The sequence below is a fragment of the Pleurodeles waltl genome, chromosome 8 (genome assembly GCF_031143425.1).
Source record: "Pleurodeles waltl isolate 20211129_DDA chromosome 8, aPleWal1.hap1.20221129, whole genome shotgun sequence".
Lineage (NCBI taxonomy): Eukaryota > Metazoa > Chordata > Amphibia > Caudata > Salamandridae > Pleurodeles > Pleurodeles waltl.
In genome coordinates this window covers 1,538,407,278-1,538,422,481 of record NC_090447.1, presented here as the reverse complement: position 1 = coordinate 1,538,422,481, position 15,204 = coordinate 1,538,407,278, and the positions used below count along the sequence as shown (strand labels likewise).

Genomic DNA, 15,204 nt, shown 5'->3' with positions numbered 1-15,204 from the left:
ATATCCTGGAGTGTATATGCAAGCGCATCCTGGAGGGTATCAGGAAGCGCGTCCTGGAGGGTATCAGGAAGCGCGTCCTGGAGGGTATCAGGAAGCGCGTCCTGGAGGGTATCAGGAAGCGCGTCCTGGAGGGTATCAGGAAGCGCGTCCTGGAGGGTATCAGGAAGCGCGTCCTTGGATATATCAAGAATTATATCGGGAATCCTATCCTGAATTATATCGGGAATCCTATCCTGAATTATATCGGGAATCCTATCCTGAATTATATCGGGAAACCTATCCTGAATTATATCGGCAATCCTATCCTGGATTATATCGGCAATCCTATCCTGGATTTTATCGGCAATCCTATCCTAGATTTTATCGGCAATCCTATCCTAGATTTTATCGGCAATCCTATCCTAGATTTTATCGGCAATCCTATCCTAGATTTTATCGGCAATCCTATCCTAGATTTTATCGGCAATCCTATCCTAGATTTTATCGGCAATCCTATCCTAGATTTGTATCGGCAATCCTATCCTAGATTTGTATCGGCAATCCTATCCTAGATTTGTATCGGCAATCCTATCCTAGATTTTATCGGCAATCCGAGCCCTGGAATATATCGGCAATCCGAGCCCTGGAATATATCGGCAATCCGAGCCCTGGAATATATCGGCAATCCGAGCCCTGGAATATATCGGCAATCCGAGCCCTGGAATATATCGGCAATCCGAGCCCTGGAATATATCGGCAATCCGAGCCCTGGAATATATCGGCAATCCGAGCCCTGGAATATATCGGCAATCCGAGCCCTGGAATATATCGGCAATCCGAGCCCTGGAATATATCGGCAATCCGAGCCCTGGAATATATCGGCAATCCGAGCCCTGGAATATATCGGCAATCGTGTCTTGGAATACATCGGCAATCGTGTCTTGGAATACATCGGCAATCGTGTCTTGGAATACATCGGCAATCGTGTCTTGGAATACATCGGCAATCGTGTCTTGGAATACATCGGCAATCGTGTCTTGGAATACATCGGCAATCGTGTCTTGGAATACATCGGCAATCGTGTCTTGGAATACATCGGCAATCGTGTCTTGGAATACATCGGCAATCGTGTCTTGGAATACATCGGCAATCGTGTCTTGGAATACATCGGCAATCGTGTCTTGGAATACATCGGCAATCGTGTCTTGGAATACATCGGCAATCGTGTCTTGGAATACATCGGCAATCGTGTCTTGGAATACATCGGCAATCGTGTCCTGGAATACATCGGCAATCGTGTCCTGGAATACATCGGCAATCGTGTCCTGGAATACATCGGCAATCGTGTCCTGGAATACATCGGCAATCGTGTCCTGGAATACATCGGCAATCGTGTCCTGGAATACATCGGCAATCGTGTCCTGGAATACATCGGCAATCGTGTCCTGGAATACATCGGCAATCGTGTCCTGGAATACATCGGCAATCGTGTCCTGGAATACATCGGCAATCGTGTCCTGGAATACATCGGCAATCGTGTCCTGGAATACATCGGCAATCGTGTCCTGGAATACATCGGCAATCGTGTCCTGGAATACATCGGCAATCGTGTCCTGGAATACATCGGCAATCGTGTCCTGGAATACATCGGCAATCGTGTCCTGGAATACATCGGCAATCGTGTCCTGGAATACATCGGGAATCGTGTCCTGGAATACATCGGGAATCGTGTCCTGGAATACATCAGGAATCGTATTGGGAGTCATATCCTGGAATATATCAGGAAGGATAACCTGGGGTATATTAGGAAGTACATACTGGAGTAGATCATTAATCATCTCCTCTAGCATACCTGGAATCATATCTTGAAATATGTAAGGAATCATTTCCTTAGATATATCAGCAATCATATCCTGGATTATACCAGGAATCCTATCCTTGGATGTATCACAAATCCTATTCTGGATTATATTGGGAATCATATCCTCGAGAATTATATCCCTGAGTATATCACAAATCATATCCTCGAGTATATCACGAACCATATCTATAAGAATATCGGGAACCATATCTTGAAGAATATCAGGAACCATATTCTTGAATATATGAGGAACCATATCCAGGATTTCATCAGGAAGCATATTGTTGGATATATCGAGACGCATATCCTGGATTATATCAGGAAGCATATTGTTGGATATATCGGGAAGCATACCCTGGAGTACATCAGGAAGCATATCTAATCTTTTCGAACTTTGTCGTTGCCAATCCAGTAGGTTAACATTTTTAACAAAATACATTTACTTTAGATATATTCAGGAATTTGAAACTCTAAGCCTCAGTTATTTTGGTCAGTTTTAACAAAGCTGTAAACTCCAAATGGTTTTGGTTATAATTTGAGCCTACAAGGAGAGGGAGGACGGAGTTGAACTTGCATCAGTATTTTCACTTTGTGATAGTGTGAGCACTACATGTTCGCTATTGTCAATTTTAAATGTTTAGACTTGATACATGGCGTTTGGTCCGTTCATGCCAAACATTCTGAAACTGTTACTTAACTGAAGAGACTTTGGGTCAGCCTCCATCGGCCACTGGCTTCTTTTACTCTGAATGATGCAGCCATTGACCAACATCATTGTCACTCACTTCTTGGACCTGCATACAGGAGTATTCTCACCTTACTGTTGCTTTGGTTGGCTCCTTTGTTGTGTTTTCGGCCTATAGTGGACTTCGTCAAGGACTGTTTTGCATCAGAAGTAAGTTGTTGAGTGACCAAGAAGCACTGGAAGTAAGCGTTGCAAAATCAATGGCAAAGTTGATGCTACACAAAACAAGCATTGGCAAAGTCAGTTGGCCTCAAATTTGGGGACCTCTTGGCTTTACCAGTGCCTTTAAGCTATGCTGTACAGCATCAACAATATGTTGTGCTGCATGGCCAAAGTTTAAAAATGAATAGTGGAAAAAAAGCACAACACAGCTTCTGCAGCTGTGTCATTTTGTAAAATGCATGCATCATTATGCATGCACACCTACAAAAAGATGTGACCTCTATTTTATTTATTTACCGATCCTAGATGTATCAATACATTTAAAAATAACAATAAAAAGTGGAGCAGTAAAAAAAAAGGTTGGGGTGCATGTAGTGCAGAGGAGGAGTGTCTAAGGAGGAGCATGGGGAGTGGTGAGGAGGGAAAATGCAGCACATGATGGAGAGTAAGATTGGGGCGGAGGGGAGAAGCACATGAACAAGAGAGGAACACTGAGCGCCGGGCGAGGCTGGGAGTTTGGTAGGTAGCAGCATTTAAGAGAGCTTTCAACGTGAGCGTGACAGAAACATGAAATGCTGGGAACCCCATCCACTCTCATGAAGTGCTTAAGTAAAAAAGAAAAAGTAGTTCTCTAAAAGTGAGCAGTGGAAGGAAAGTAGCCAGCCCTTCAGAGAAATAGTAAAGAGTCAATCCTCCAGGGGAGGGACAAGCACAAGATGGACAAGTTAGGACATAGAAAGGCGTCAAAGAAGAAGCAAGCAAATCAGACTGAGGAAGCCAACCAGTGGTGAGCAGAGGGCGGTCTGTAAGCCTGTGTAAGTTCTTCGTAAGCCAACAACGCGTTTTTTGCAAAAAGACAGCTTGCACCATCTGGTAGGCTCTAATAAAAATGTTTTTTTATTCTCTTTAACATCTGTTTTTCAGATGCTTTCATCAGCACTCTACTTGATGTTTTTTTATTTTTTTTTATTTTACGAAGTATTTGAAGGTAGGCGCCTGGGCATGGTTCCTTTTTAAATTGCTTTTTTCCTAATCTTTACTGATGAATTAAATTTTCTTGGTGCTCATATATCACTGTTTAGTCTGACTCTGCATTGGAGTTTGTCTCCCAGTGGATGGGTTTTTGATGGGGCTGCTTGAAGTTCACTTCTGTAAATATGGAAACTTTTTAAAAAACATGCCATCTCCTTAACCCCTTCGCTGCCAGGCCTTTTCCCCCTCCTGTGCCGAGCCTTTTTTTGGCTATTTGGAGCAGTTCGCGCTTAGGCCCTCATAACTTTTTGTTCACATAAGCTACCCACGCCAAATTTACGTCCTTTTTTTCCAACATCCTAGGGATTCTAGAGGTACCCAGACTTTGTGGGCTCCCCAGAAGGAGGCCAAGAAATTAGCCAAAAAACAGTGAAAATTTCGTTTTTTTCAAACAAAATTGGAAAAATGGGCTGCAGAAGAAGGCTTGTGGTTTTTTCCCTGAAAAGGGCATCAACAAAGGGTTTGCGGTGATAAAATCACCAGCTTTCAGGAACAGGCAGACTTGAATCAGAAAACCCAATTTTTCAACACAATTTTGGCATTTTACTGGGACATACCCCATTTTTACGATTTTTTGTGCTTTCAGCCTCCTTCCAGTCAGTGACAGAAATGGGCATGAAACCAACGCTGGATCCCAGAAACCGCAACATGTTTGAAAAGTAGACAAAAATCTGAATTCAGCAAGGGGTCATTTGTGTAGATCCTACAAGGGTTTCCTACAGAAAATAACAACTGAAAAAGAAAAATATTGAAATTGAGGTGAAAAAAACATCCATTTTTCTCTACGTTTTACTCTGTAACTTTTTCCAGCAATGTCAGATTTTCGAAAGCAATATACTGTTACGTCTGCTGGACTCTTCTGGTTGCGGGGATATATGGGCTTATAGGTTCATCAAGAACTCTAGCTACCCAGAGCCAATAAATGACCTGCACCCTGCAGTGGGTTTTCAATCTATGCCGGGTATACAGCAATTCCTTTGCTGAAATATAAAGAGTAAAAAATAGCTATCAAGAAAACCTTTGTATTTCCAAAATGGGCACAAGATAAGGTGTTGAGAAGCAGTGGTTATTTGCACATCTCTGAATTCCGGGGTGCCCATACTAGCATGTGAATTACAGGGCATTTCTCAAATAGACGTCTTTTTTACACACTGTCTTACATTTGGAAGGAAAAAATGTAGAGAAAGACAAGGGGCAATAACACTTGTTTTGCTATTCTATGTTCCCCCAAGTCTCCCGATAAAAATGATACCTCACTTGTGTGGGTAGGCCTAGCGCCCACGACAGAATATGCCCCAAAACACAACGTGGACACATCACAGAAAACAGAGGTGTTTTTTGCAAAGTGCCTACCTGTAGATTTTGGCCTCTAGCTCAGCCGCCACCTAGGGAAACCTACCAAACCTGTGCATTTCTGAAAACTAGAGACCTAGGGGAATCAAAGATGGGGTGACTTGTGTGGCTCGGACCAGGTTCTGTTACCCAGAATCCTTTGCAAACCTTCAAATGTGGCTAAAAAAACACATGTTCCTCACATTTCTGTGGCAGAAAGTTCTGGAATCTGAGAGGAGCCACGAATTTCCTTCCACCCAGCGTTCCCCCACGTCTCCCGATAAAAATGATACCTCACTTGTGTGGGTAGGCCTAGCGCCCGCGACAGGAAACGCCCCAAAGCGCAACGTGGACACAGCCAAATTGGTGAAGGAAAACAGAGGTGTTTTTTGCAAAGTGCCTACCTGTAGATTTTGGCCTGTAGCTCAGCCGCCTCCTAGGGAAACCTACCAAACCTGTGCATTTCTGAAAACTAGAGACCTAGGGGAATCCAAGATGGGGTGACTTGTGTGGCTCGGACCAGGTTCTGTTACCCAGAATCCTTTGCAAACCTCCAAATGTGGCTAAAAAAACACATGTTCCTCACATTTCTGTGGCAGAAAGTTCTGGAATCTGAGAGGAGCCACGAATTTCCTTCCACCCAGCGTTCCCCCACGTCTCCCGATAAAAATGATGCCTCACTTGTGTGGGTAGGCCTAGCGCCCGCGACAGGAAACGCCCCAAAGCGCAACGTGGACACATCACATTTTTTCATTGAAAACAGTGCCTACCTGTAGATTTTGGCCTCTAGCTCAGCCGGCACCTAGGGTAACCTACCAAACCTGTGCATTTCTGAAAACTAGAGACCTAGGGGAATCCAAGATGGGGTGACTTGTGTGGCTCGGACCAGGTTATGTTACCCAGAATCCTTTGCAAACCTCAAATTCTGTCTAAAAAAACACATTCTCCACACATTTCGGTGACAGAAAGTTCTGGAATCTGAGTGGAGCCACAAATTTCCTTCCACCCAGCGTTCCCCCAAGTCTCCCGATAAAAATGATACCTCACTTGTGTGGGTGGGCCAGGTGCCTGCAACAGAATAAGGCCCAAAACTTGTAGAGATAGAGGGGATAGCACAGCAAGTTTATAAGGACATATTCTTTTATACATCTTTAGACTGACTCTGCTTTGGGGACCCACATAAGTGAGGTGTCATTTTACTTGGGAGGCTGAGGGGAACACTGGGGAGTAGGAATTTTGTGCTGGAGTGGTGATCCTACGAAGAAAAGTCAGGAAAATATGCTTTTTTTAAGCACATTGAGGTTTACAGAGGAGTCTGGGTAAGAAAATGTTGGGGGATCCACGCAAGCCACACCTCCCTGGACTCCTTGGGGTGTCTAGTTTTATAAAATGTCTGGGTTTGGTAGGTTTCCCTAGATGAAGGCCGCACACAGGACCAAAAACATAGGTGCCCTCTCCCCCCCAAACACAGGTAGTTTTGTAATATATCGTTTTGATGTGCCCACATACGTCCGTGATGTGCCAAACACTAACATTTTGAAAAGAAACACAGTTAGGTTATGTGAAAAAGACCCCTCACCCAACCAAGTTGGTGGCATGCTTCATCATCGGGGTCCCACCTGAGGCACCTAGCGTGTCACAGGTGTGCTGCGACGCCTGATTACAGCGGAGCAGGTTTTGTCATTTTTACCACACATACTGGTTGGATTTGGCACGAGGGTGAGTGATGGTTCAGTGGATCAAATTTTACTAACAAGAGCTTTCACAAAAATGAAATGCACTGTTAGTAACTGAAAGGCAAAAAACTGAACCAATGACTCACAGCTCGTGAGCTGTAAAGCCGCGACAAGGCACCAACCGCTTTACAGTCCATTCACACAACTTTCATACATGACACACACAAGGCCATTCACACCGCCAGCCACGGGCCCAGCACATTACAACACTCACATCGACAGACAGCGCCACTCAAGGGCCCATCACTTACATACGCCCACGTGCCTGATACAACAATCACACCAGCTGATGGGAGTGTGTGGACTGGTGTTTGGCTGGCAGTGTGTTGCAGTAGCCAACAGCAAGTCAATATGTACACTCTCAGCCAAGCCCCACTCCACCCACAATGGCATCATTTTTTTTTTTTTTTTTTTTAACAGAGGAACCCCTAACTAAGAAAGAATTACAAAACTACAAACACAAAAGCTCTAACTAAGAACATGACAGAAATGCTAACCATGAAACTAAACACATGAAAATACAAAACAGACATGAGTTTACACTCATGGTTGTTCCCAGAAATTCTTCTGGGTGTGGTAATTCTTAAAACAAGCACCGACACACAGCCCAGGCTTTGAAGGACAATCCGGGCAGTACATGCGAGACTCCCTCCGGATACCTCTTCAAAAACACACTCTACATTTCTTAGCTGGAAAGTCTTTTTTGGGTGTGGGAGGAATGTGCTCAGCAAAGTGGCGATCTTTCAATCTAGCCACATCCTCCACCACTGCTTCTCTAGGAACTCTGGCCTGTTCCACCACAATAAGGCTCTCTATCACTGACTCCTGAAATTTCACAAATGTCATCTTTGACTCTGGAGACCTATCCCTAAACACAATAAAAGCATTGAAGGTTGCTAAGTGGAAGAGGTGAAGTGCTAACTTCTTATATCAAACGTAAGACTTACGAATAGCAGTATAAGGTTCCAACCTCTGGTCAACTCTATCTACACCTCCCATGTGCTTATTATAATCTAAAATGCACACAGGTTTGCGCACTTCAGCAACCTGGCCCCAAACAGTCACAGGGGAAGTACTCTCATCATGGATGGTACTTAGCATGTAGACATCCCTCTTATCTGAAAATTTCAAAGCTAGCAGCTCCTCGTTCCGCAAGGCACAGCACTGTCCTCTCAAGTTTTTTACAGACAAGCTCCCTTGGATAGCCTTTCCGGTTAGAACGGATTGTGCCACAAGAAACTGTGTCCACTCTAAACAATTCCTTGAACAATTGCACACCAGTGTAGAAGTTATCTACATACAAATGGTGACCTTTGTTGAACAGTCGTCTACCAAGATCCCACACAATTTTCTCTGTAACTCCAAAAGTGGGAGGACAACCAGGGGGGTCAATATTGGAATCCCTACCAGTGTACACACGGAAACTATACACATATCCTGTCCTACTTTCAGACAGCATATCCAATTTAATTCCATATCGTGCCCTTTTGCTAGGAATGTACTGCCTAAAAAACAAACGACCCTTGAAGAGGACCAAAGACTCGTCCACACTTAACTCTTTGCCTGGAACATAGACCTCCGAAAACCGATCTACAAAATGATCAAGGACAGGCCTAATCTTAAAAAGACGGTCAGAATCTGGGTGATCTCGTGGCAAGGCTAATGCATTGTCAACAAAATGCAGCATCCTAAGAAGAAGCAAATACCGATTACGACTCATGGTCGCTGGAAATATAGCTGTTGCCATCAAGGGACTAGTAGACCAATAAGAAGCCAGTGACGGCTTCCTTATCAACCCCATCAAAAAAGTCAAACCCCAAAACTTTAACTCCTCCAAATTTGTGGGAATCCACTGGGCAGTTCTAGAGTGTGGCCTAAGTCTAGCAGCGTTGTCCCTCAAATGCTGCTCCGCATACAAATTAGTCTGCTCAACAATCTCTTCCAAAAACACATCATCCATGAATAACTCAAAGAAATTGATAGGCATAAAGTTCTCTGTATTGGCGTTACACCCCGGGAGACCAGTAAAGGCAGGCAACTCTGGCTGCTGCATGTTTGGGGCAACCCAGACATCAGGTCTTATAACGGGAAACCTTTCAGCCCCAGGTTGCTGCACTATTGGCACATCAATGTCCTCCTCTAAAACAGGCCCTTCGTCTGCACTGAGTGTGGCTTCATCATCAGAAGATTCCCCTCCAAGAGAAACATCACTGCAAGAATCTCTGACTTCCTCCTCTGCCTCAGATGCAGAGTCTGTCTCATAGTCATGATCAGACTGTGACTCAAAAAGCATACCAACCACCTGCTGAGCGGTCATCCTGCGGCTAGCCATGATATCTCCTGCTAAAATTAACTGGACAAATTCACCACCAACAACCAGCACTGTGTAAGACAAGTGACAAAGTGTAGCTTTGTTAGTAAGAGTTATAAACTCAAAAACTATACCGCTCACTTGCCTGAAAAAGCTTGATTCACCAGCAACTACACAGCAATCACCAATGATATCCCACTAAAAATAAAGAAAGAAAGGCAAATTAGAAATAAGACAAAACAAATATCATTGTGCACAAACCTAAGGACAATTTCACACACAATCCTGCATTTAGTACACCCCCTACAAACATGTCATTCATGCATGGCAACAATACTCCTTTGCAGTAAATTGTTTTTACTTACCTAAAACATGCAACTGTGCAAACTGCAGGTCAACCACTGCCAAAACCGCAAGGAGCCACAGCAAAGAAAGCAAAAGCTTTGAACTAGAACAAAAAGGAGGAAAACATTTTTTATCACAAATGCAAAGACTTCTTCAGTTGACAAACACCCCACCATCAAACATTTAGAAATTGGTGCCTAAGTGGATTCTGCCATAGGGGCAGATGGGCCTACTAATAAAATAGACCTGTCTACCCCAAGGAAGCCAGAAAATACCTTTAGTAGTGTGTCCCCATGGAGAGCGACCATTGCCAAAGGGGACAGCCCTAAAAAAAAAAAAAACAACAACAAAAAAAAAAAATACACACAACACTATCCCTGGTGCCTAAGTGGCTTCTGCCCCCCTTGGGGGCAGGTGGGCCTAAGAAAATAGGCCCATCTGCCCCCAGGGGGTGTAGAAATGGGCAACAGGTCAATGCCCCCCTTGGGGGGGCGCCCCGTGACCAAGGGGACGTCCCCCCACAAAAATAAACAAATAAAAAAAATCCCTGGCGTTCTAGTAGTTTCTGCCCCCCTTGGGGGCAGACCAGCCTAAAAATAATAGGCTGATCTGTCTCCAAGGGGTGCAGAAATGGCCTGGGTACATGTGCCCCCAAAGTGGGGGGCGACCCTTGCCCAAGGCCCCACCCATCCACTAACACACACACACACACACACTATCCCTGGATAAGTGGCTTCTGCCCCCCTTGGGGGCAGGTGGGCCTAAGAAAATAGGCCCATCTGCCCCCAGGGGGTGTAGAAATGGGCAACAGGTCAATGCCCCCCTTGGGGGGGCGCCCCGTGACCAAGGGGACGCCCCCCCACAAAAATAAACAAATAAAAAAAAATCCCTGGTGTTCTAGTAGTTTCTGCCCCCCTTGGGGGCAGACCAGCCTAAAAATAATAGGCTGATCTGTCTCCAAGGGGTGCAGAAATGGCCTGGGTACATGTGCTCCCAAAGTGGGGGGCGACCCTTGCCCAAGGCCCCACCCATCCACTAACACACACACACACACACACACACTATCCCTGGTGTCTAAGTGGCTTCTGCCCCCCTTGGGGGCAGGTGGGCCTAAGAAAATAGGCCCATCTGCCCCAGGGGGTGTAGAAATGGGCAACAGGTCAATGCCCCCCTTGGGGGGGCGCCCCGTGACCAAGGGGACGCCCCCCCACAAAAATAAACAAATAAAAAAAATCCCTGGCGTTCTAGTAGTTTCTGCCCCCCTTGGGGGCAGACCAGCCTAAAAATAATAGGCTGATCTGCCCTCAAGGGGGGCAGAAATGGCCCTAAAAGACATGCCCCCCAAAGGGGAGCGACCCTTGCCCAAGGGGGCGCCCCCCATCCACTACACACACAATCCCTGGTGCCTAAGTGGCTTCTGCCCCCCTTGGGGGCAGATGGACCTAAAACAAATAGGCCGATTTGCCCCCAAGGGGGGCAGGAAAGGCCAACAGTTCTCTGCCCCCTTGGGGGGGGTGCCCCTTGCCCAAGGGGGCACCCCCCCCCACATAAATACACATAAAAATAAAAAACCCTGGTGATCTAGTGTTTTCTGCCCCCCTTGGGGGCAGATCTGGCTAAAAAGTAGCCAATCTGCCCTCAAGGGGGGCAGAAATGGCCCGAAAAGACATGCCCCCCAAAGGGGAGCGACCCTTGCCCAAGGGGGCGCCCCCCCCCCATCCACTACACACACAATCCCTGGTGCCTAAGTGGCTTCTGCCCCCCCTTGGGGGCAGATGGACCTAAAAAAAATAGGCCGATCTGCCCCCAAGGGGGGCAGAAAAGGCCAACAGTTCTCTGCCCCCTTGGGGGGGGGGGGTGCCCCTTGCCCAAGGGGGCACCCCCCCACACATAAATGCACATAACTATATACATCCCTGGTGATCTAGTGTTTTCTGCCCCCCTTGGGGGCAGATCTGGCTAAAAAGTAGCCAGATCTGCCCCCAAGGGGGGCAGAAATGGCCGTAACTAATTGCCCCCCAAAGGGGAGCGACCCTTGCCCAAGGGGCCGCTCCCCGCGTGCCAGAAACAGGTAAGTAAACAAAAAAAAAAAAAAAATCCCTGGTGTCTAGTGGGCATTCCTGCTGCCCGATCGCAATGCGATCGGGCAGCAGGAATGCTCAAAGAGGCACCGGGGAAAAGGAAAAGCCTTTCCTTTTCCCCGGTGCCTCTTTAGCCCCAACCCCCCACCCACCGGGAAGAGATTCTTACCTCTTCTCTCGTCGCCGCACAGGAAGCAAATGGCTTCCTGTGCGGCGAGGATCCCATAATGAAGTCAGCGCGCGATCGCGCGCTGACGTCATTATGGGGGGGGTGGGGGGGTCGGGGGTATAAGGGGAAGGGCTTCCCCTTCCATCCCCGACTTTGGGGGGTGGGAGGGAAGCACACAGAGGGAGCGAGAGCGCTCCCTCTGGGCTGTGCGCCGAGGACGTAGTGGTTACGTCCTCGGCACAGCAGCACTGTGCCGCGGGACGTAACCACTACGTCCGCGGCACAGAAGGGGTTAATGATGGCATGGTTGTAAATAAAAAGAACCATGAAACCTACTATTCGCATGATAATGTTCCCACAAAAACAGTTTGCAGGATAAATCTCTTATCAAAAACATTTGTGGGAAATTTTGCCTATGGTAATGTACAAACCTTTTGAAGTTGTGAATTGCACAAAGTTGTAGTCTTCGCAAATTCAGGAATGTTCGGCATTCTTTTATAGTCAGCTCTTCTGTAATCTGTCACGGCCTGTGACTGCCTCAGGCTTGGTATCCCTTGCAGCTGCCCTTCCTTTCTGTGACGCTGCAATGGCTTCAGATTTATAGCACTTTACTTGGTGGCTGCTCTGGATCCTTGTGTGATGTTCAGCTGTTTTTCGGTCGATCCTAGGCAGCGCGCATGCGCTGTCTCTTGACATGCTGTAATCTTCTGTGGGCTTTCACCACGCCCATTACTTTCATTTGTTCCTTTCTTTGCTTTGTTAGGTAAATGCTTTAGGCTGCAAGCTGGCGGGGGATTCTTTTTTATTTATTTATATAGCCCGAACTTGACCGAAAGTTTGGAGCCCTTTTCATGAACATCAGTTACATTTGCACCCCATTCCTACATTCTTCTGAAGTTTAGCAGTTCAAAAATATACAAACTGGCACCTTTCAAATAGAAAAAAGCACAAGGGAAACCCTCAATGCGACTCTCCGGCACAGTCAGAGCTGATACTGCAGTATTCACTGCACTCAGGAAACTCGCCCCATAATGCTTTGCAGGGCTTTCCTTTTACAACACACTTTTGCCCATAACTCAGCCTGTGCTGGTCCTTGGACAATGGGTCCACCACCAAAATGTTCAGGACGGCATACTCTTTCTGTCCATCGTCTGGGTCCCCACACTAGGATGGGGGGGGGAATAATAACCTCTCCCACCATTCAGTATATTTTTAAGCTCTCTCATGGCTAGTTTTGTATTGTTGTGCTGATCTACTGTTTCTCTGGATTGTTGTGCCATGATCAGCTTTTTCCCTGGATTGTTGGGTGAGGATCTGCTGATGATAAGGATTGTTGGGTGATGAGCACCTGCTTCTCTGGACTGTTGTGTGATGACCAGATGGTGCTCTGGGTCCTATTGTGATCTGCTGCATCTCTGAATTCTCATGTGATGATCTTCTGTTGCTCAGGGTTCTTGTGTGATGGTCTGCTGTTGCACAGGGTTCTTGTGTGATGGTCTGCTGTTGCACAGGGTTCTTGTGTGATGGTCTGCTGTTGCACAGGGTTCTTGTGTGATGGTCTGCTGTTGCACAGGGTTCTTGTGTGATGGTCTGCTGTTGCACAGGGTTCTTGTGTGATGGTCTGCTGTTGCACAGGGTTCTTGTGTGATGTTCTGCTGTTGCTCAGGGTTCTTGTGTGATGATCTGCTGTTGCTCAGGGTTCTTGTGTGATGATCTGCTGTTGCTCAGGATTCTTGTGTGATGATCTGCTGTTGCACAGGTTTCTTGTGTGATGATCTGCTGTTGCTCAGGGTTCTTGTGTGATGATCTGCTGTTGCACAGGGTTATTGTTCATATTGTGCTAATGCTAGTCTTTTCTTTCCTTCCGCAGTTCAATGTCGCAGCGGAGACCCTACACTTGCCAGACTGAGCATCACTTTGAAGTCCTCTGCAGCCAGGCTCAGACTGCTGACCAGCGGAGGTCCTCTTCGTTGTTAAGTTACTGAAAGTGGTCAAAATAGGTGAACGGCTTCCTCAGTGGGAGGTTGAAGTGGGAGCTGACATGGACACGGAGTCCACCTACTCTGGATACTCCTACTACTCTGGGCGCTCCAAGAAAGGTCATCGGCAAGGGTACGAGCGAGCATCCTGAGCATTCTGAGACTGAAAGGCTGGCACCGCTGTTGCTTGTTTCCTGTGCGAGCGAAAGTTGCATTGTTGCTGCCCAGAATGTGAAAGGGACGCGTACAGTGCATCTGTCCATTCTGTGTGGGAGGGAAGCTTAAGCTGCTGTCCAGACTGTGTGAAGGAAGCTTGCACTGTTCTCCCCCATGCTTTGAGAAAACTACCTCTGCTGCTGCCTGCTGTGTGCTGTATCTGCTCTGGTTGTGAGTGGCTCTTCCTGTTCTGCTGCCTTTCCTCTTCCCTCTACTGTACTGTGTTTGTCTGAAAACTTTTGAGTGTGTTTGTCGTACATTGTTTCTTCTTATCATATAACTGTTGTGTACATAAGAAAACTGCTGTCACGTGCACCACAGTGTATATTTGTCTTTCCAACACGTGGTCTGTTCACTTCTGTCACATTTTCTGTACTCTCAAATATCCTACCGCTGTCACTGACATTTCGCCCCACTGTCACCAGTTAAAAAGGTTATTAAAGCATACACCACTTGACAGCAACATTCAATAATTGACCATGAATTTGAGAAAAGTCTGGATTTTAGATCATCTCTACCACGTCTCATGGCTTCAACATCCACAAGTGGTCCAGCGATGTGCAGTAGGTGACGTTGTGTCAGTCAGTGCTAACGGTCTCCTTCTTTTCTTAGGTCGAGAACATCTGTAAGCGATGTTCTCAACCATACCGTGTCTATTGGCTCTATAGATTGATCAAATAATCACCTCCCAATTAGAGCAGTCACTCAATATTCCACAAATAAAGAAATGCATGTGGGTTAAACAGCACTAAATTTGTGACTAGGTAGAGTGGCTTGCACCAGAACTAATTTTTTAGGCCCAGGATTTCTGTTTCATCATCGTATTTTGAAACTGGCCCAGGGGGAAAGTCAGATAAGAGATAAAAGAGGAGGAAGACAAAGGAATGAAGACAAAGGGAGAACTCAACATAAAGAAGAAGCTGCAATAATTGAGCTACAGTGTAGGGTGCTTGAGGCGGCATGGAGTCTAGGCAGCCTTGGCATTGGAAAGCCTTGGCATCTTGTGGTTGTGGTAAGCTCCGAAGAAAACCTTGGAAACCTGCTCATACATGTATATTAATTAAATAGAATTTGTGTGTGTGCGTGCATAAATACATATTCAAGTTAAGAACTGGGGTTGTAAAGAAGAGTCCAATGAGGATCAATTTCTAAGGAGTAGGAATCAGATATGTTCAAAACCAGGTGTGGTAGAGCAGGAGTGGATGACTCGAATCCGACATGTATTTAGGGTTAGTAAAAGGACGGGAGCGACTAAA

The 15,204-nt window shown here is 46.2% G+C and overlaps 1 protein-coding gene across 1 annotated transcript in view; it reads left to right on the top strand.

Annotated features, from left to right (window-relative positions):
- Window positions 1–15,204, top strand: part of VANGL1 (VANGL planar cell polarity protein 1) — a 211,457-nt gene that overhangs the window by 39,702 nt on the left and 156,551 nt on the right. Inside the window, exon 2 of the mRNA XM_069202981.1 lies at window positions 13,604–13,865. Coding sequence (XP_069059082.1) covers window positions 13,795–13,865 — 71 coding nt within the window. The 5' untranslated portion in view covers window positions 13,604–13,794. The remainder of the gene's footprint in view (window positions 1–13,603; window positions 13,866–15,204) is intronic.